The 21,911-nt window shown below is 42.9% G+C and overlaps 1 protein-coding gene across 1 annotated transcript in view; it reads right to left on the bottom strand.

Annotated features, from left to right (window-relative positions):
- Positions 1-17,307, bottom strand: part of LOC120810964 (zinc finger protein 236) — a gene marked incomplete in the record, with an annotated part of 34,418 nt that extends 17,111 nt beyond the window's left edge. The window contains 15 exon segments of the mRNA XM_078095350.1: positions 1,509-1,610; positions 2,085-2,317; positions 2,479-2,739; positions 3,627-3,759; positions 3,868-4,071; positions 4,795-5,067; positions 5,413-5,590; positions 7,488-7,661; positions 8,260-8,382; positions 10,763-10,935; positions 12,165-12,295; positions 13,032-13,210; positions 13,328-13,492; positions 15,518-15,657; positions 17,157-17,307. Of these exon segments, the coding sequence (XP_077951476.1) occupies positions 1,509-1,610; positions 2,085-2,317; positions 2,479-2,739; positions 3,627-3,759; positions 3,868-4,071; positions 4,795-5,067; positions 5,413-5,590; positions 7,488-7,661; positions 8,260-8,382; positions 10,763-10,935; positions 12,165-12,295; positions 13,032-13,210; positions 13,328-13,492; positions 15,518-15,657; positions 17,157-17,208 (2,521 nt within the window).
- Between the last annotated feature and the right edge of the window lie 4,604 nt (positions 17,308-21,911).

Here is a 21,911-nt window from a genome sequence, read left to right as displayed (position 1 = left end):
AAGTCAGGAAAGTCACTCGCAGCCATTTCAAAGCAGCTGCAGGTCCCAAGAGTCAACAAATATTCTATTTTCGAATATATATTTGATTATTTGCCAAGGAAAAAGTTCTGTGTTTACAGCACCGCTCGCTCGGAGCGCTCAATGTCGGTACTGTAAAACTTTCAGTTTCAATCACTGAATGAAGCCTGATGTATTTGGAACAAGAATCGCGACCTTAAATTGCTTGCACAAAACTCTTGATCAGCATTTGTTTATGGTTGTCGTTCATTTAAACCGCTTTGCACAGAGAGAGAGAGGGGGGGGGGGTCGGCGGTCTTGGTCGTTAGTTAATTTACTTTTTTTTTGTGTAGGTAATATGTTAAATCGGTTTAAACTTAAATAAATTACCTATACAAGTAGTTATGTCTCGTTGTATTAATTTGTCCTGTTATTGACGTGTCTAATGCGCAACCAGATATTCAAATATATTCAAATATGTTTTTTTAAAGCGAATATTCGAACAATTTTGACAGCCCTAAAGAGCAACAGTGCAAACAATTGTTTGTAAGTGTAAAGTACATGGCACTGTTTTGTCACTGCTTTGATAACTTTTTCCGTGAACCCATAATAAAGTCATAAAAGAACCGAACTTGATGAATGTTTTTTGTGACAAAGAAGTATCTCTTCCAATCAGAGAAAAATCTGACTTCCTTTACAAGCGTATGTAAACGTTTGACTTCAGTAAATCTGTATTTGACCATTAGTAGGATTTCAAAATGTCACGGTACAACTTGTTTCAGAACAAAAGTCATCAACAAATCAACCCATATGCTTTGTGCCCTTGAAAATGTAAGCACACTCACAGGTCCTCAAAGATTTAAAATGATGAAATGTCAAGTGTAAAAAGATTGCAGAGACTCTCAAGGGGACGAGAACAGGAATGTGCCCGACAGATGTTTGATCTGAGTGTACTATCGCTCTAGCGCACGCTGCTCCACTGGACCCCGGCTGTTGACAGCAGTCACTTTTGCCAACTTGCGGGGTAATGTGGTCAGAGCCTAGTGACTAACTTGGAGAAGTTTGCAGCCATGTGTTTGAGTGCACTCCACCGGATTAACAGTAATGCAATGAAGAGGGAAGGAACTATTGAGATGATACATGTACCATCTGTGAATCTCTAAACAAATTATCTGTTTGAATTGTGTTAAATCAGGCCTCTACCCACAAGCAACAGCTGCTGTGTCCTTTGAGTGGAGCTGTCGGAAGAAAAATGAATTCCATCATTAATGTTTGATTTCTTTTTAATGATTCGTCTGGAGTGAAAGATTCCATCACCATGGTGACTTCTAGAGGCCAGCCTTTGCACGCTGCATCAACCAATGTGCTATTTGGTGGGAGGACAGAACGGGACAGGCTGCATGAGTGCAATAGGTTAGACAGCAATTGTGTGTGTGTGTGTGTGTGTGTGTGTGTGTGTGTGTGTGTGTGTGTGTGTGTGTGTGTGTGTGTGTGTGTGTGTGTGTGTGTACTTTGAGTTAGAGCTTGCTGGTCAAAGGAAGGCTGGGGAAGTGTAGCGGAATCAAACTGAGTGATATTCTGAGGCAAAGAATGCTGGGTCGTCACATACGAGTCTGTCAACACAAAGAAAGACGCACGGCAAGAAAAAAAGGTTAGTCTGACACTGACAAAGTTGGTCAGGGTGGAAATCTGAACTGTTCCACACCGAAGCTCGGGTTAAAAACAGTGCATCTGGTTCAGGTTAAACATAACAAATAAACATAAGCAAATACTAATGATTGTATTATTCTGGCGAAGGTTTGGTCTAATAACAGCAGATGCAGCTTTTGAGAACAATAGAAAGATACTCTAGTGACCTTTGACCTCCGTTTGGATTCTATTCAATATTAAAATGTCATGAAAAAAAGATATCGGAGGTCAAGAGCACTGAACCTGACACAAGACATGCATTTTACAACTGGGATAGTTTAAGAAAAGCCAATTCTAAACAAGCAAAAAAAGGTTCATGATGAAAAACATTTAGATCAGGGTCGATCTGATCTTCATGGAGCTGAGCCTTTATTAATTATTAATTCACCGCTGCTTACCTTCTCCTTGCCCAAGCTGTTGGTCAGTCAGGGGGGCCTCTAGTGTCACTTGTTGACTTCCATTCACATCCTCTGTCTGGCCCAGTCCCAGCATGCTTTGCTGCTCTGCTGAGGTAGCTGATGGTTGCTGGAGGGAATCTCCCTCTATTGCTACCTGCATATCATGGTCCACCGTGCCCCCTCCTAAGGGGTCATCGGCTGACTGGGGCTGAAGCTGTTGGGACAGTTCATACCTGGTTTGGCCAAACAAGAAAAGCAGAACCGCAGAGTTTATGTGTTAGTTTTCGATTACTTTTTTACTGGTTTGTTTTGGCCTTCCTTGTCACTGCATATCCGATGCGGGACAAGCATTGAAAGAACTCAACGGCTTACAAATACACAGCAAAGCCCAAACCTGTGCGTCTTCATGTGCTTCCTGCAGTTAGGTGACGACTTGAAGGTCTTCTGGCAATAGGGGCACATGTAAGGTCGTTGGTCACTGTGGGTGGTCATGTGGCGTCGCAAGCTGCCGCTCGTGGTGAACGTGGTGTCGCACATCAAGCACTTGTAGGCCTTTAGGCCCGAGTGGGTCCTGACGTGAGCCTTTAGGACTCCAGAGGAGGCAAAACCTCGACTGCACTGCACACATGTGTAGGGTCTCTCTCCTGTATGAGACCTGGGGTGACAAAAGGAAGAAACACTAAAGCTAGTTAGGCTCAAAACTGCAGCTTTTTAGAATTTTGTTTTAAGGTGGACATAATTTATACAGCTATCATCATAATAGTTTACTGCTTAGCCCGAACAAATTCCAAATAGGAAAACACAACGGCAAATAAGAGAGCACAACAACATTGTTTTTCCTATTTGTCGTTGTGTTTCCTATCTGTTGTTGTGCTTTCCTATTTGCCGTTGTGTTTTGCACTTCAGGGCCACCGTACATTGTACTGTTAATTTTTACCCGGTATTGCAAGGGGACAGTGATGTAATGGTAGATGTCTCTAAAGGACCTTGAGCTGACCCCTTTTTCACAATCAATAATCAATAAATAGCAAGATCATCAAAAGGTTTACATTTAGTGTACCCATTCAGAAGAGCCTCGAAATGAATAAAATCTGCAACTATTTCATGAGAGTCTGTGGAGCGGAGCCGCATAGCTGTGGGAAGCAGGTCCGAGCAGGTCACTATGGCAACCTCTCTTTCTCCTCACTCGCTGTGTCTCATATCAATTTCATCCCGCCTCCTTTGGGTACTTTATTAACAATAAAAATTGTATAATTGACCAATGTCACACTGGTACAGGTGAATCAATTCGACACAGAAAGGGACACTCTTATGGTAAACTTTCCTTGTCTTAAACACACTATTTTAAGTAGACATTTTGGGCTGCAAGTGGTGAAAAGGCATCATCATAAAAAAGTAGGGTTCTGCCTCTGGGAACTAGAGATAAACCCACAAAAACACAAGGGCCATTTTGTCCCCTGTATTAATGCTCCCAAGAAGCCACCCATCATCCAACAGAACATGCAACACCACTGGACATGCAACGTTAGGGGGACGCTTTACCTGACATGCTGTTTCAGGTGGCTGGACTTCTTGTAGGCCTTACTGCAGAACTGGCACTTGTACGGACGGTCGCTGCCCACCACCTCTAGGTATTGTTGGAAAGCCAGGCGGTGGTTTTGGGATGGGATGAGGCCTGTTAAGCAGCACATGTGTTGCTTGACAAAAGACTCATTTTGTGCCACACGGGATACGTGAAGAGGAGAAAACTAAAGCACACGTGGCTGTCAACAAGTGCTCTTACCAAAGTCAGTGATGAGGATGGGTTCCTGCAGGGGGATATCGGGCAGAGGTAGGTTACTTTTGGACACTTTGGCTTTGTTGCTTCTGCGGGGAAACTTGTGCTTCTTCTGCTGCAAGCTTTTGAAGTGAGACGCAATGTGGGTTTTCCTATGACCTGATGTACGGAAGATCTTGTCACAGTGAGGGCAGGGGAAAGGACGCACACCTGGGGAAAGTGGGGGAAAAAAAATAGCACTTTTAGAAAATCAGTTGATCTTTTAGATTCGGACTTACGTACTTTGATACGATAAGCAAAAGATTTCAAATATAAGCTCCAAGTAACAAATAAATCCGAATTCACTAATCAATAAGCCAATCTAAACGAATATGAAACTCACACATAAACCAAAATTGTAACCAAGCTTGTGTCATTTAATTTTTTTAATTTGTCTACTTTTAGCAGGATACTTTTTCCTCAGAAACCAAATATCAAGACACAGAAAAGTGACACGGATGTCAAAGTGCATTCTACAAATAAAGCATATCTACCAAAAACCCTTAGCTCAGACACACAACCAGAGAAAAACTGCACAATTAACCTTGACAGTGCCATCACATGATAAACAAAAACTAATGCACAAAGGCAAATAATAAGTAAGCCGTTATTATTATTATTTTTATTCACACTAATGCTGACGTTTCATGTCAAGCGGAAGATTGTTTTGAGGTTCTCTCTCTCAAAGGATGATTGCAAACACAAGTACAAGTGAGGGCTCTGGCTGCAGTGCCACAAACACTGGCTGCCAGGAAACCCAAAACATTCACGCATGTCCCCTTTTGCTTTGGGTTGAATACTGCTTACATTGTCACACAGAAGGAATGAGCCAGTAAAGTGGGAAAAAGGTGCATTGAAAATGGTGTATTCTGGGGAAGGGGACCTGCTCCTCACCTGTATGCAGACGCATGTGTACCTTCATGCTGCCAGAAGTGGAGAAGCACTTGAGGCAGCGCTGACACTCGAAGGCCTTGATACCCGTGTGCGTTTTCATATGTGCTGTGAGGGTGCTCTTGACAGCAAACGCTCTGAAGCACTGTTTGCACTTGAAAGGCTTCTCGTGAGTGTGGATGCGGATATGGCGAACAAGGTCGCTGGGCTTCTTGAACTCCTTGGAGCAGTACGGGCAGCCGTGCCAGCGGACGCCGTTCTCCTCCCTGATGGAGCCTGGCGAAAGGAAGACAGGGTGAAGCAGCCGTGCGGGGTTTCTGTCGGCCGGCAGCTCGCTGCTCCTTCAATTAATGCATCGTCTTTGTCAAGCCGTATCAATGAAGTGACATATTTGGTTATTTACATTAAACAACACCCGGTATACATGAATCACAGTATATATGAATGCAGATAAGAACGGCGGATATTTTAAATGTGTCGCTTTAAAAGTCTCCAGATAAGAGAATAATACCAAACCTGCTGAGCTTCAACTCGAATTTGGAAGGACTCACAGTCTTATTGGGTGATTATTGTAACTACGATGCAATGCCTGTGTGAACGTTGTGTAATATTCTCTTCTACCTGGCATTTGAATGGGCTTCTTGAAAATGCTCCTTTTCCTTTCCCGGGCCGGTTTGTGGAGGACTTGTACTTTCTTGGGCTCTCCTCCAGCGCCGTCGGAGGTCTGGTTCTGAGACTCTGCGGATGCGGCGTCGCTCTGCGGCTGGACCACACTCAGCCCACTATTCTCCAGAGCTTGCTAAAAGGTACAGAACAAAAGATCTGCTCTAATACCACGGCTTGAAAAACGTCTTCATGCATTCAAGCTGCAGCTAATTACTAACTCGATACGCCGACATTCAATCCACCGCTGATTGAATCAACTATTCGGATTGAGAATCACACAATTGAAATCAATGGCGCCTATTCATCAGCTTTTACATTTTAGAATTTGTTTCAGGCATCAACATGACCAATTGGTAAAAAAATAGTCCTGTAAGTGGGAAAATGCAGCTTTCTGTGATATTTTTGAGGGTTGTCACTCGCATGCCTGTTGGCAACAGACACGCTGTCATTTCATTAAATGTATGAATTCACAGTAACTCATAGACGGAGACACCTTGTGTTTTGTGCATATCAAGTGCATTTTTTGGCTCCTTCGATGAATATGCATAGACAGCTGTTGATATCACACTTAGAGGGTATAATATGCAGGAATGAATGAATGAATTCATGTAATATAATATGAGAGAGACAATAATCCCCCTCAGCATGTGGTTATGTGGGTCTCTACAGAGACATCTAGATGTGTCCATGTCCACGCCTGGAGGTGCAACCTCCAGCAAACCAGCAGGGTGTGCAGCCCGTCCAGGCGGTCTGATACCGCCGCGTTGTAACGCCACTCTGCGCCCGATACCGAAACACACGCATCCTTTTAAGTCCAGTCAGATTAGAAGCGGGTGCATTTGCTCTGCTCTCTCTACCTCTCCCGTGCCGCCTGCCTGCCTGAGTGGCTCTGTGTCTTTTTACTGAGGCACACAAAGAAAACAAGCAGAAGCGACAGAATAAAGAAAGCACTTTGGCTGAGTTCATTCAAAACCCATCAAAGTGGCCCGTCCCCCACAGGGCTCTGGGGAGATGTGGATCTTTTTTAGCACTTTGGAACATAACTGCCATGAAATGATGAGAAGATTGTTATAACTTCCTTGTTCTTGTTGACTTCCCCTTTCTTATTCACTCGGGGGCTGTCACTGCTCTCTCTCTCTCTGGCTCTCGGGGTCGATAAAATCAATGAATCAATACATGCAAACACTGTTCATTGCCTCGCATGGAGCAACCATCTGCGCCTTGATCAGAAATCCTTGATCAAATTCATTGGAAACGTACTTCATTTTTTATTGATTGCTGATTATTTGTTGCAGCATATTATACACAAGAAAAGTTATGAAAATGGAAAATATGTTTCCAATTTAAAAATTTAAATAATACTAAACCTAATTGTGTTAAGAACTATTATTAGTATTATAGATTCAACAATTTGAGGTATGGCTTGAAATAAGGTAAAAAATATGAACAAAACATTGGCCAAAAGAATATAATGGCCAGAAGGAAAGCTCAGTGATAATCACATCTTTCTGTGTTGTGCTTCTTAGCAAAAGAAATCTATTATTCTGCTGTCTTCTTTCCCCTGGATGGACAATGTTTCTTCTAGCTTCCATCCAGTTGACAAAGGAGGGAAACTGACAATATTATTAAGTTGCAACCAAAAGGATTTCAGAGGCTTTTAATGAGATCTTTTTATTTCCTCGAACATATTCCCACAGTGGGTCCCCCAATCCTTTGCCAAATGATTTCTACATGAATGGTTGCTCTAACTTTTATAGGTAAAAGTGACAGATGTTCAGATGAGCTGATGTTTGTGTTTATGGCGTTGACCTGACCTGTGCCTTTATGTGAGAGGGCCTGTCAAATTGATGGATTGTGGCTGAAGTGGTGCACTGGTTTAAGTTTTTCAGTTTCAGATCGATATTTCAAATCGTATTGTAGATTAGACGACAGCCGTGTGGTTTCCAGTCGGTCTATGGAGCTCTGAATACTCCCAAGGCCTCTTCCTTGTCATACCATTTATTGAGTGTGGGTGAATGTCGTCTGCTCACCTGCAGGATGTCCTGGTTGATGGCAGTTTCCATGGCGATAGCTGGCTCCGGAGGTTGGGGCTGGTCGGCCTCCCCGCTGACCTGCTCAGACAGCTCTAGAAGTTGCTGGATGACGTCGGTCACCCCGTCGCTGCCCTCTAGTCCCCCGGGAGCCTGACCCGTCACCCCTGTCTCCTAAGGGAGAGGAAGAGGGGGAACGAAGCAAGAAGGACTGCAGAATAAAGATAAAGACCACTTTGACAAAGGGCCACTCACAAGGTGAAGACGGCCGACAATTTGAAAGCTGGCTAATCTGTTGTAGAGGCTCTCTCTAGGACATAAAATGAATGAATCAAATGTTAGTTGGTGTCTTTGTTGGTCTACATATATATATATATATAGACCAACACACACACACACACACACACACACACACACACACACACACACACACACAGACACACACACACACACACACACACACACATACATATACACACATACATAGAAAGAAAAAAAATTAAGATAATGACAAGAGGCAATACTTTATAAAACATACAAGTAATTTGAATTGGTTCAAATCCCTAAATAAAGCAAGCTTTATTATACCAGATACCTTCTGTTAATCTGCTTTTGAGTATACCTGCTGTACTCATTGTATGTCCCTGTGTAATATGCTTATTGGCCTTATTTCCCGAGTCCAAAAATGATTGGCTGTTCTATATACTCAGTGAATAATGGGCTGATAGAGTGAAACAACCTTTTTTGCGCATACAGCCTTTTGGTTGCTTACCGTAGTGCTTGAGGGCACCTCAATTACAGAGATGTGCATCTTGCTGATGTGGGCATTAAGGCTGCCCAACTTCTTGAATACACAGCTGCAGTCCATGCATGGAAACAGTGGTCCGCTTTTAGTCTGTCAGAAAACACATACAAGACAATATCTCAATCTCCAGCTATCACAGTACTGAGCAAGTTGAGGTTAACGTAAATAGCTAAACTAATACTTTCTGCAAAAACCGTAAGTAATGTCTGATTGTAACTGGTTCGATATAGAAGAGACGTAGTGGAAGCTCAAGCACTTCAAAGCAGGTGCAGTAGCTGTTGAAGTATAATACTTGAAAGCTGAAGTAATCTGTTGATTATATATTCTGCAGCGGGGTTATGTATACTTTATGTGCAGTGTTGTTGCCTGAACATGCCTACACCACCCTACAAGAACAAAACACTTAAACTATGAGGTTTTCAGCTCCTGAGTATGCATTTGCACATGAAATCTATTATGAAAAATGCCTGACCATGATTTATTCATGAAGTCAGTCAATTATATGGACAAACTCTACCTGCAAAACAAAAAGCCGAAGGACACTCATGAAAATTAGATGCATTATTAAATGGTCCTGTTGTTTGGTTTTCCAGAGGTAATTCAATCAACAGGCACCATTGTGGGCTTTTAGCCTGGAATACACAATCGTGTTTGGAAACGAGAAAGAAAAAAGAAAATTCTGACTTCAATGAGTTGTAATCTATTTAGTCAAAAAGGGAAAGAACGGTCAAGAGAGGCCATTTGTTTAAATGAAACAAATAAATCATGTGAGCTGGCCTGTAAAACAATGGACGGGGCAAAATCAGCCATCCAATACGTACTCATAAGCATAAACTCAACCTGAAAGCTCATCATAGTGAATTTAGTTTGACGCTTTTTATTTAGACTGAATTCTCAAAGAAATACTTTTAAAAAGCTTGCAGGGTAACACCAATTTTATTTTATTTTTTCCATCAAATATGTTTCAGATGACTATCAAGTAATTGCCTATTAACATATCAAAACCCATGAAGGACACCATCTTTATGGTCTATGATTAAAGGTTGCTTGAAAGACCATTCATCTAAAAATGGAATCTCTATCAGGTTAACTTTAGAATCAGAAGTCCTCTTGAGTAGTCGCTGCGCACGGCAAAAAATACTTGGGAAATGTGTGAAGAGGGAAAAGTGCATGTAATTGGGAGAAGAATACGGTCATTTTTCAAAATGAAATATTTTTTATTCAAAAAAAAGGTTCGGTGAGAATATAGTTATTAGGTAAAATAACTAGAACAAAATTCCAGGAATTCCTCCTGAGGTCACGTGAACCTTCTCTGACAAAAAGGATGACCAAGTGGCCTCTAAATTGATGTGGTATTTTTTTTTTTTGCCTGAACACTGTAATTATCACATCCTTATATGTAGCTTCAGTGGGTGCTGGACACAATGGTGTGAGTAACCTTAGCTTAACAGGTATTTACTCACCAATTATTATTATTTAAGTGAACAAATTTATCACGTAACAATAGTAATATAACAGAAAAGCAGTAGTCAGCCAAATGACAGTGGAGCTCAGTGTGGAAGCACGCAGCATCTCTCCTACTTTACGGCTTTCTCTCCTTTCTGCTGAGTAAATGAACTAGTATGGAGCACTGTGGCAGCGATGGGGGGCCCCACTGCACCTCCTGTGATGGAGATCATTGTGTTGCTTTACAATCAGGCTGCTAAAAAGCCCAACCAATCTCGACTTGCAGCACCATCATTGGAAGCAGTCTTCAACTGTGAGCTTCTCCCACTGCCACCCCCCTACCCAATGATGTTCTTTGTTAAGAAACCCAGGCAAAAGCACGTCTACACTCCTTCAAAATGGACATATGGGGACCTACGGAGGACTTTGATGTGTAACAATTCTTTCAACCCCTCATCCACTAAAAGGACGTGACCTTAGTTGGCTGTGCATCGTGGGAGAACGAGAAGTCCAAAATGAATTAGGACAGATGAGTCAGGAGGGCCCTTAAAGGTTGGCCGCTGTCAAGTACCAAATGAAGAAGAGGAATTGAAGGAAACAATCTGTGAGCACTCAGGCAGGCAATTGCGAGTGAAGGAAGTCTACAAAAGGAATATCTTGGACAGCAACCAGAATCACAGAAATAATACAGATTCCCCGAAATAAATAAATCGGGTTAACACAATTTCGTTTTATGGTGTCTTGAGAGGGCTTTTGCAACCATATAGCAGTATTAAAAGGAGAAGTTCATGTAATATCTCTATTTTTCGACCTGATTCAATACCCAACATATGAATGGAAGACTTCAGTGGTTTAAAATAGAGGCTTTAGGGAGGGATTCAAGTAGCCTTTCCATGTCGGACTGAGTTGAAAAACAATTATGTGAGAACCATTTATTCTAAAATGACGTCATAGGGAGATTATTGCTATTCAGTGCTTGAGCTGTGCGTATTTCACTCTCACATCTATAGTGCTGTGCTCTTACCTCGGCGTGAACTCTCTGAACGTGCGAGTGCAGGTTCCCTTTCTGCGAGAAGGAAGCCGGGCAGAACATACAGAGGTAGGGTTTCTCTCCGGTGTGCCTCACCATGTGAGTCTGCAGCACCACCTTCTGGTTGAAAGCCTTTCCGCAATGTGAGCACTTGTAGGGCCTCTCGCCTGCGGGGAAGGGGGAGGTCAGGTGAAATTACAACTGAAGTAGCCACAAACTTCTTATGGAATCTAAATCTACAACTTCAAAATGAAAAAAGGCAAACAGCGAACGTGAGGCTTCGTTAAGACCTTCAGATCCCCGCTGACTACAATCTGTTGTTAAAGTCACATACGTTCATTGCTTAAAAGCAGCTTTTAAGGCTCGTTCCATCATTTGATATTTGGACCAGTAATTGGAAATTCTCAATCAGCACAAATGTCAGTAGATTTGAGAACGAAACGAGGCGCCTCACTCGTGGACGTCATTGATGACGCAGGGATGATGGAAGTGGCTAACGAGGGAGCCGCCTTGTTAGCCACTAATGAGGATGGAAGGGCATTTACAGAACTGGTATTTATAGCAATTAAATACATTTCAACAAAAGGAAATTCACGAAAAACAGGTTATACATTTTCACTATCGATAATGAAAGTTATTTTTCTGATATAGCACAACCTGCCATATGAATACAACTAGAAAATGATTTTCATCATCTCTACGATTAGCCTAAATAGAGACAACTCAATGATGATGATGAGTGTGTGTGTGTGTGCGAAGTCTCCCGTGTGAGTCTTAACCTCAGAGATTTGAGGCATGGAGGAATATGCTCCATCCCCCATTACTCATTCAACGCACCAAACATGAATGTGGTTGACGTTGAACACGTGAGTGGAAGCTACTGATCGCGCTGCCTGAACCCACACAGGGTTGCACACAGCGACACGTAATACATTCACAACCCCTCCCCCACCACACATCTTTATACGACAGCGAAGAGAGGAGCTGCACCGAGGGGTACGGGTCCGAAACGGAGGACAAGTTCAGAGAGACAAATGTGACCCGTCGGTGATACAATATGGCCTACAATTGAATCATGGAGCGTTTAGAAAAGAAACACAACAAAGACGCAGCACTGGCCCACTGCTCACACACACACGTGCATGGTCTCCCGCTGCACTCACCCACCTACGGCATTAGAACTGCAGGCTACTGAGCCCCCGCCATTGACAACGGGGGCCAGTGGCCACCCACACCTAACAAAAACATCCACTTGGGGGTTTGTGGAGCATTCAGGACAACACAATCCACACAGTATTATTGTTGTTGTTGTTGTTGAGTATGTCTCCTGCACGTGGATTATTGAATGGACATCCGACCTAATGTCGGGAACGCCTTTTCTGTGCTTCCCACTCACCTGTGTGTATTCGTATGTGCCGCACAAGCTGGCTGGGCTTTTTGAAAGCCTTTCCACAGTGGTGGCAACCGTTTTGGAACCCGCTGCGGTCAATGTTTTTCTTGTAGTTTCGGGAACTAGAGCTGAGCGGCCTGCACAAGACGTAAACACAGAAAAAGGGAGATCCAATGAATAACGCTGATATTTTAACAAAATCCATATATGAAAATAAATTGTCCAATAGGTTTTTTTTTAAAAGCACTACAGCACTTAATGTACGAGCAGTATCCGTTCAACCTTTTATCCGTACTGTTGCAGGCTCTTTTGAACCTTGGTTTCAACCAGGAATAGCCTGTAGAGGGTTAGCACACAGCACTGGGGACCGGTGTCCTCATATGGACAGTAGAACTGCACATTATGAGCATTCAATCAACGAGGTTACGAGGATCTATGAGAAGGAACAGAACGTTCCGCTGAAGGCCATGCTATACTGTGCATGTCGCCATGCAGACCATCCAATTTCCTTCCAAACCACAGTGAATGAATTGAGATTCATTTTTGTATTTTGTCATCTAAAATCTTCAGTGTCTTTTCTGTGCCATACAGAGCTGCTACTTCTTTTAGGTGTTGTGTCTCTTGACGGTTAGTGCTATTGCAGTTACTACTCTGTCTCCATGACTCATAGCTAGCCTTTGTGTAGTTAATGTGTCATACAAATTTAAAAATAACGAGAGGTAAAACACGTTCTGTGCATCGCTATATCCCGCATATCACTGTAAACCGCGCTTACATTTGATACCTGGATTCATGTCCCACATTCAGCTTCAGAGCATTTTACCGCCTGTTGCAGTGAGATGAAATGAATCGGCATCTGTAGCCCGGCCTGACCTCATCTTGACATGACTCTTCATGTGCTCCTTGAGGTGTGCAGACGTCTTGAACTCCTTGTCGCAGGTCTTGCAAGTGTAGACCTTGACGCCCGACAACTCCTTCCTGTGCTCCTCCAAGTGCAGCGACAGCTGGCTCTGGAGAATGAACTCATCCCCGCACTCCACGCAGATCAAATTCTGCAGGGCGGATGGGTGGGGGACAGAGGACGGACAAGGGACAACACAAAGAGATCCGTTTCTCCCTAAGCATTAGGAACTCTGAATCGACGATGTTGGGCCGCCCATCTGACTAACCTCCTCCTTCTCGTGCAGCATGACGTGGGATTTGAGGCTGGCGATGCGGGAGAACCTGTTATTGCAAACGGGGCAGGTTAAGTCAGCGGTGGTGTGCGTGGACTTGTGGAGTGTGAGGTTGAACTCCACGTTAAATGTCTGCGGGCAGTGGTCACATCGATGGGGCTGCAAGGGAGCGAGGAGAGAATGGAGAAAAGTAGTTAACGGTGTCAGTGCAGAAGATGTCAAACTCAAATCAAATCATGTCCTTGTTGTTTATTCTCCCCACGGGTGAATCAATATGCTCCCTTAACTGAATGAAGGAACTGTATTGGCTGTGGATGTTTTTTTTCCCCCCGGTCCAACCTAAGTATCTACTAGAATCAATGGCGGCCATCTGCAACAAAACAGGTGTTTTAAAACATTAGTGCATAATCATGAACAACGTCTTATTAGTGACTGATCTTTTTGGTTAAGTAAAAGAAACTGCAAGCGAGAAATATTGAATATTGAATTTTGTTTTATATTAGAGGAGCTGACTGAGTTAATTTCAGAGTACTCTGTGACTGCGGTGAAGGCCGAGAGCAGCCCTGACGTCAGTAGGGTCTCACTTAAGAGTGAGGGACACTAAGGCTGATTGGAGAGTGCGTCCGTGGGAGTGAACACAGCGGCCCTAACGACTTAAATGGTCCTCAGATGCAAAGGCTCCTCCGAAGGAAATGAAATCGGGTTTGATTATGGTGTTATCATGCGAAAAGAGACTGGCAAGAGGAGACAGAAAATGACGGCAGTTTCTGTTGCTTTTACGTTGTTGTTAATCGCATGAAGTCAAGGACCTGGCCCCTCAACCCGTGTGAGTAGTGCGCTTGAGAGAGGGAGTACTGGCACTGACGGCGGGGCGGACAGAAAGCGTCTGAGGACGGATTGTAAGAAACGGGTACAAGGCCAGAATAGAGCAATAGAGACACAAAGAGGTGACTACTAGACAAATATCCAATGACGAATCATTGACTACAAAAAATGTGCATCATGACAATGTGTTACTGCACATGTATTCTCTATATGTACTTTTAAAAACATAAAAGGAAGACGACCGCAGCAACTGGGGTCCTCCTTCATGATGAAATATCAGTTAGAGTTCAGCTTTAAAAGAGTAACAATGCAACTCTATTCACTTTTCCCTGGAATGGCTCACATCAAATTCCCTTAATGTCCTGATGCAGGCGGTAAATATCGCCCACATCTGGGAGCCAAGACTGTGTTGCAAATGCATTGCATTTGGACCACAGTTTCCACTGTGCCAAGTTCACCAGCAGATGATGCATGTTGTGATGGGCACAAGACATCTTAAAAAGTCCAGCATCAAGTCTCATCCAACGGCAGTTTTTTATTCACCGCGACGGAGGACGTGCTTGTTTACCAGTACTTATCTCACCGCTATCTGAAAACATGACAGACAGAGAAGGATGTTGCTTTAATGTGGTGTTTCTTAAGTAGAAGTAAATAACCCCAGATGCGTCTGTTTGAAGAAAAACCCTTCCGTTACTAGGATATATACCACAGTGCAGAAGTTTGGAGGATCCTGGCTGCAAATATTGTGATTGGCAGACTTTGTTGGCTAAATCTGTCAAATAAAAAAATGACAGCTTTGAAATTCCACGTTATAAAAAAATCCTCTGTGCTGAAAAATCCAGGACACCTCCAGCTTTGCCAGTAAGCCCGAATTCAACACATACCTATAGTTATCTTGCAAAAAAGTCAGGAGGAGAGTTGAGTTTTTTGTTGTACTTGTAGGTGAACTATCTCAAAGACGCCTGTCGCGGCCTGTCGCTGAGCGCATTAAAGCACAGTGCTCTCAGCCTATACCTCCACCCAAGCTGCACAGCAACAACCATTCCTGTGTATCCTAGGGGTGGGGGCTGGCTTAGAATTGAAAAGGGCGACCCTACGGACTATGTTTTCAGAGGCCTTTTAATCTCAAAAATAATAATAATGCGCTAACACTGGCCGGATTCAAGATCAGAATGTGTGGAATCGTAAGAACAATACAAATACACACGTTGATGATAAAAAGAAGGCATCCATTGGATAAATAAAGGCATATTTGATTAAGAGCCTTTATTCTTATTTACCGATTGTCTGAGCAAAATCACCCACCACACTACCCCTGTTATGCCTGCGATGGCCGACGTGTGTGCGGGCTAAGCTTACCTTATCGTTGATCTCGTGTTCACGGAGATGCCTCTGCAGCTGGCTCTCAGTGGTAAAGATCTGGCCGCATATTGAGCACTTTTTGTCCTTGCATTCCCCATCACTGAAACTTCCCACCTTGGTCTCACTGGGATCTGCATCTGAGTACAGGAGAGATGACTTTTGGTGCAAGAGGCTTTCTCATGAGAATAATTGATGAAAGAGGTAAATGAAGAACATGACCATGTGCATTTTGAAATAATAATATGTTCAGTAGCTCTAAGAAAAAAAAAAAAAAAGTATGATGGTGTATTTTCTAGACACCATCATGTGAAAATCCTCACTCAGAAACTTAAACACACACACATAGTAAACGTACTATGTGTCACATAATCCCAAGGATCTTTTTTTTATTTCACCATTTAAAGTTTTTCTTTAGTAAGATTGATATTTTCTGTTGACTCAATCAATACAAACAATGTTTGACCTAGTTGAGTTGTGGAGAGAGCTTTTTAGCATTTATAATTGTATTTATATATATATGTGTGTGTGTGTTTGTGATTTATGGGTATTAATTTGAGACAGTCGTCCACTGTATTCTACAAATACATTCACAATACTCGATCACCCCTTGAAACGAGGCATGTTTGTGATCATAATGGAGGTCTGCTCGTAAAAATAACCCAGTTTCTAAAGCATCCTCCATCTGTCTCTGTCTAAAACAAAACCTGTGCGTATTTGGCTTAACTCTCTCGGAGCGCAACCACTCTGGTGGATTTGCAGGATTTAACGTTAGTTTTTAAAAGTACAGTGCTTGACTGTGAACATGTTGGGGGGGCTTTTAGCAACTATTGAATCAATCAATAGCTTGGTTGCGTCACGCCCATCACGGCTGTCAGTCACAGCCATTCATTATGTTACGTTACATAAAAGGAAATAAACACGCTGCTGCGTCGCTAACGCCAATGTGATGATAATTCGTCCTGTGTGACTAACGTTAGCTTAGCTCACATCGAGCAGCAGAACCAGCTGGTTAACATGCTGTTTGCGTTAACGTTCCCCGACCGGCGTATCACAACAGCTAACGCCAAGTGTTGTATTCCGATGCTGACAACAAAATGCCAGCACACGGACGGGACATGTCAACGTGTGTCAAGTGTCGTGTCACTACGTGAATGCGAGAAGATGCTCCGAACACGACGGGACCAACGCAGGCGTCCGCACCGCCTCGCCGGTGACATGCCTCGCGGAATCAAAACAACAACTGTAAAACATGTAGCGTGTTAGCCTCGACGCTAGTGGTAGCGAAGCAAGCTAGTTAGCAGCGTCGAGCTAACGGCAAATAACATAAACGAATATTAAGAGTAAAAGCCGTATGTTGAGTAACGCTAAACGAGACCGCGGTGGTTTCTTTCGCGGACACCAATTTAGACTGGAAGCCAATAAGAAGAGCCACCGAAACGTTATTAATATCATTCCGCCTCAATCACTCCTTCGCCGCACAAAGCAAAGCCCACCCGCAATACTATATCCGGGGACTATATACACTACGTTGAAGTGTTATTATACAAGATACAGAGATGGTAGACCTAATAATAGCAGGTTATTTGGATAGCTCACATTCTGTATTTTTTATTCGTGGAATTTTGGTACTTGTTACCTGTTTCGTCGTTGCTTATAACTCTCAGTTTGCGAGGCCGGCCCCGCGGCATAGTTCCAGTACTCAGGGCGGGTGTGCTGTGAACGGTTTGCTTTTCAAAATGGCGACTCGGTCATCGGTAGACAGCATCGTCCCCGTGAAGACGCACAGCTGCGCGGAGGAGGGAGACATCTACCGTCCGGTTCATTGTGCCCGCATCTTTGAACAAAGTAGTTTTGTTCAAACTACTGATTTAGAATGTGTCAAATGCATTTGATATGAATTATTATTTATGTTGGTGGTGTGGTTTAATTGAAGTAGGCTAAATTAACTTTTTGTTGTTGTAAAATATATAATTATATATAATATAATATAATTAATTACAAGGAATAACCTACTGATTTACTATGTATACATGTTTTAAATGTTTTTTTTTTAATGTTTTTTTACAGTGAATGCTGTTTTAGCTGTAGGCCTACTAGGTAGAGAATAGGCCTGAGCAGATTGTTTGGCATATTCTTTGCACTTAGAACTCATCGTTTCAGTAATTTTTGTATTTTTAACAGGATAATATTGTGTCAGTAGCTTCCTTGTCTACCACACATGAAAAAGTACCCATATTCCTCAATAATTTTATGTTTAAGGAGAGATAATATTGAATTTTGCCCCGTAACACTCTTATCAGCAGTATATAAACTGTCACAAATGACTTCATGGATACAATAAGGAAAGTTATTTGAACAACAGTGTTTATATAGGATAACTGTTACTATTCATCTTTTTATATCTTGCTTGTTTCACATCCTCTGCCACCTCTTCCAGCACACAAACACAAACACTCTTACTTAGTTTAATGAGTCTTATTTGTTGATAACACTTATATTAACTAACATGTTAATATTACTAGGCAGAGAATAACTTATCCTGAGTATCAGAAACACATTGCAAGGGGAATATTAATAGAAAGTGGTTCTACATATATGATAGAAATACCAGATATGAATTTTACTTTAGATTACGGTGACTCATTATGTAGACAACCTATAAATTCATTACTGTTTAGTAATGATACAATAGCAAATAAAAAAATGCCATGAAATCCAGTATGACAAGGTGAATATAAACTCACCAATTACATAGTTACAGCCACAACTGAGTGCCGTGCACAATTGATTTTTTCAAGACATTATGAGGCACGTTGTAAAACAACATTACAATCCACTCACACCAGCAGAGGGAGGCAATGAGTTATGAACGGCTCTGGTCGTTTATGGGCCAATAATCCTGAAGATGACAATAAACTGACTGTGTTAGTGCTCCTGTTTATGATTGTGTACCTGGTCGAAGCAACAGGAGCGACTGTGTGTCTCACTCACATGTCCTGTGGATCTGAATGAGTTAAGGACTTCCAACCGAGTGATATGCGTTTAATATCTTACCTCACACTTGAAAGTGCTCTTAGCTTCCAAGAGAAAAACAGACAGGAAGCTCACACGCCCCCACACAAGATGGTTTAAGTCACATTCATGACTGGAGCCACACCCCATTTTAAATCCATGGTTTGTCCGCAATCTCTTGTTGGTATTGATAACATCCCCATACATTGACAATGAAAGGAAGTTAAGGGAATGTATGTTTTCAATTGACACAAATATAGAATACAGACCATCGGGGAGTTTATGGATGTGTGCTAAAACAAAAGAAGAATGGGAGGGTACGCTGTACCTTTTAAATCTTGGTGACCAAACGTTAATACATCTCATAGGGTTCAATCCTGCCATACCACTAGTGGAGTACCATACGTGTTTAGATGTAGACAAAAAAGTTGAAGAACGTGTGTTCTTGTGTATAGTGTCTGCAGATGAGAATGAGTGTAGTATTATTATACAGTCCTTGTTAAATACCAAGAAATAAGTGGTTCAAACCTGCACGTCCCATCAGATAGGCCACAAACAACTGTTTGTTGAGATAACATACTGCAAATACTCCATTAGGGTTAGACAAATTCTACACGTAGCTAAAAGTAGCATGTGCCACAGTGCAGTTATATGTAGTGGTGTGTGTCTGGAGTGCAGTGTAATGCTTCAAGCAATCATCAAGGAAACATCCGCTCTGGGAAATAAAATGAAAAACATAAGTTATAATAGAAAATAGCCCATTTGTCTGAACAGAGACACTAATGCGAACCATCCAGAAGAAATAGCTCTTACCTATTAAAATGTTGAAAAGCACCCAAACAACCTGATCACTATACCCTTAGATAGGAAAAGGACTTAATCCGACCGTATGGAACCTGAATACCCCAACAGCAATTAACCCTGACACGGGCCTACAGGTGCAAAGCCTACAGGTGCAAAGCCCCGACTCTCTACCCTATTTGTCTTTGTATCAACAAAAAAAAAGGGAAGTCAGCCCCTCAACTTTTAGTGAACAAGCAACCAACTAAATACATGTTCATTGTGTAAGAACATCTGTTCCTGCCAGTTACTCTGCGTGTCCCCTCGCGGCTGCACGGGCCACCGATCTCACCACCGACAACAAAAGACTGGACATCGCTCTGACCTTGTGGGATCGTCCACGCCCCTCGTTCCTCCCTCTCCTTTTCTTTAACGCTCTGCGGGCTGCTCTGCTCCCTCTCACCGCCATCAAGAGGAGAGCGATCAATCATTAAAATTGTCACGGGGGCCCTGGGAGTTGGATTGTCAGGGAGCCCACCTCTGCAGGACGCTAAACTGTGGGAGTGTGGGGGGCTGCAGTTGTTGAGGTTCACATCCCCGGCCTTGTCATTCACAGTAAACAAGCCTCACCAACGACACTGACATCAATGATACTGGCTGCATGCGCTTTTCCACTGCCTCGGCTAGACATGAGTCAGACTTGAAAATGCGGGTGCTTGTTTGCAGCACTTTGCAGATGAGGTATATGAGGAGGGAAAACGCTCCTGTGCAGCCAGAAGCCTGTAACTGCAATTCAATGACAGCAGATTTCACCGTTTGAACAGAAACAACCGGTGCATGGAAGGTGTCCTTGCAGATTTTTTTGGCATTGTTGCCTGCAGATTCACCACCACCACCTCACGCAGAGGGCAGACAAAGCCCAAGTCAGACTTCCACCTCAAACAAAGGATGAATTCAGACGCGATATGCTCTGTGTGTAGCGTGAGGGCGGGCTGTAAATCCCCCGATGGCGAGGGAGACGGGGTGACAGGCCTCACAATGACCCTTAAAATGACCTTGTTCACTAACATTTCACATCCTGCCAGTGTGTTTCTTCTCCCAGGTGAGGCAGGGTCTCCCGCTGCGCTGTCGCAGAGCACTGTGCGGATCCATGAAACCAATCATTCTTCGGCATCGTGGAAACAGCATTTGACAGCCGTGGTTGCCATGGGCATCCTCCCCGGTGACCATCCTCAACAGGGCACCGGGGAGGTAAGGAACACTCAGCCAACACTCACTCGTCTCTGCTTCAGTTCAGAAGAAGAAGAGATTGTTACATTTTATTGAGACATTTTGAGGCGCAATATACCAAAAAATAACCTTTTTCATGTTGTAGCCACAAATTTTAAACAAGCAATCAAATGAATAATACAAATGACACAAGTAGAGCACAGTGAGACGGAGGAATTAGAGGTTTATGCACGCGTATAAAATGTTCATTGAGGTGTGAACATGCAGAATATGTGCAGCCTATGCTGTATGTAACACAATAGATGCATTACCAGGCTTGATCTGCAGATATTCTCAAAGTACACCTCGCTCCTCGGGTGTGTTTTTTAATCGTCACTGTACTGCACAGCTGAAAATAAAGTTAAATCAACGCTGTTCTGTGTGTGACAGAGTTGGTGCGATAACCACTAGGTTGTATTTGGTTGTATTTAAACCTCATTGTTCCACACCGGCGTGCCGTTGCCTACCTTTGTCTTTTGTCTTGTGCGATTCTCTGTCAGCGCACCGTGTGGTGGGATGTGGAGATAAGGGGGTTGTTTCTGCATATCTACCGTTAAGCCTCCCACTGGGTGTTTTAGGGAAAGGAGAGAGGAGAGAGGGGAGAGGAGAGAAGGGAGAGGGAGGATTACACCAAAAGAAGAGAAGCCAATCAAAAAGGTGCGCACCCTAATAAAAAAACTAAAGCGGAAGAAGTACAGCCCGGTTCACAATCAGCTGTGCTGGAAAGATGAAATAGCATTGCAGGAGTGTTTTGTAATCAATAATGCATAGCTGTCCATCTTTGGAAAGAGAAAGCCCCTCCAAACGCACCAGAGGCATCAGACCCTTTTCATTTCATGCTGAAGGTCAGCAGAGCAGCATGGATGTCCCCACAGTGTACAGCGCGTGGAAGTAAACATATACAGAATATTTTACATCTGCTTCTTCCACGCTTACATTCATGCGTCTTTGTGTACTTTTGTTGGAGGAGAATATTCTGATTAAGTCCTTGTAATGTAACCAGTGTTGTTCCCAGATAGTCATGTAATCTCATCCCTTGTGTAATCCAATCTTTTCAATGACATGCTTCAGATCAGTAAACAGGAACAAGGTACTGGAGTACCCAGAAAGTACTTATTGGAGTGCAAGTAAAGTACAGGGAAGCAGCGACACTTGCATTTAGGGAGTAAAGCAGGTTTTCATTTACCTGGAACATATCAAATAATGGCGTTCCCTGGCAACCTTCAGACTCAGCATATGTGTCCTTTCACAACAACTGAATTGATTGAGATGTAAACTACACAAAGCACTTTGTGTTATTTCATAAAATACCATAATACTCTATATATGA

The sequence above is a fragment of the Gasterosteus aculeatus genome, chromosome 20 (assembly GCF_964276395.1).
Source record: "Gasterosteus aculeatus chromosome 20, fGasAcu3.hap1.1, whole genome shotgun sequence".
NCBI classification, from domain to species: domain Eukaryota; kingdom Metazoa; phylum Chordata; class Actinopteri; order Perciformes; family Gasterosteidae; genus Gasterosteus; species Gasterosteus aculeatus.
The sequence above is the reverse complement of the archived record's forward strand: the minus strand, read 5'-3'. Positions and strand labels throughout refer to the sequence as shown.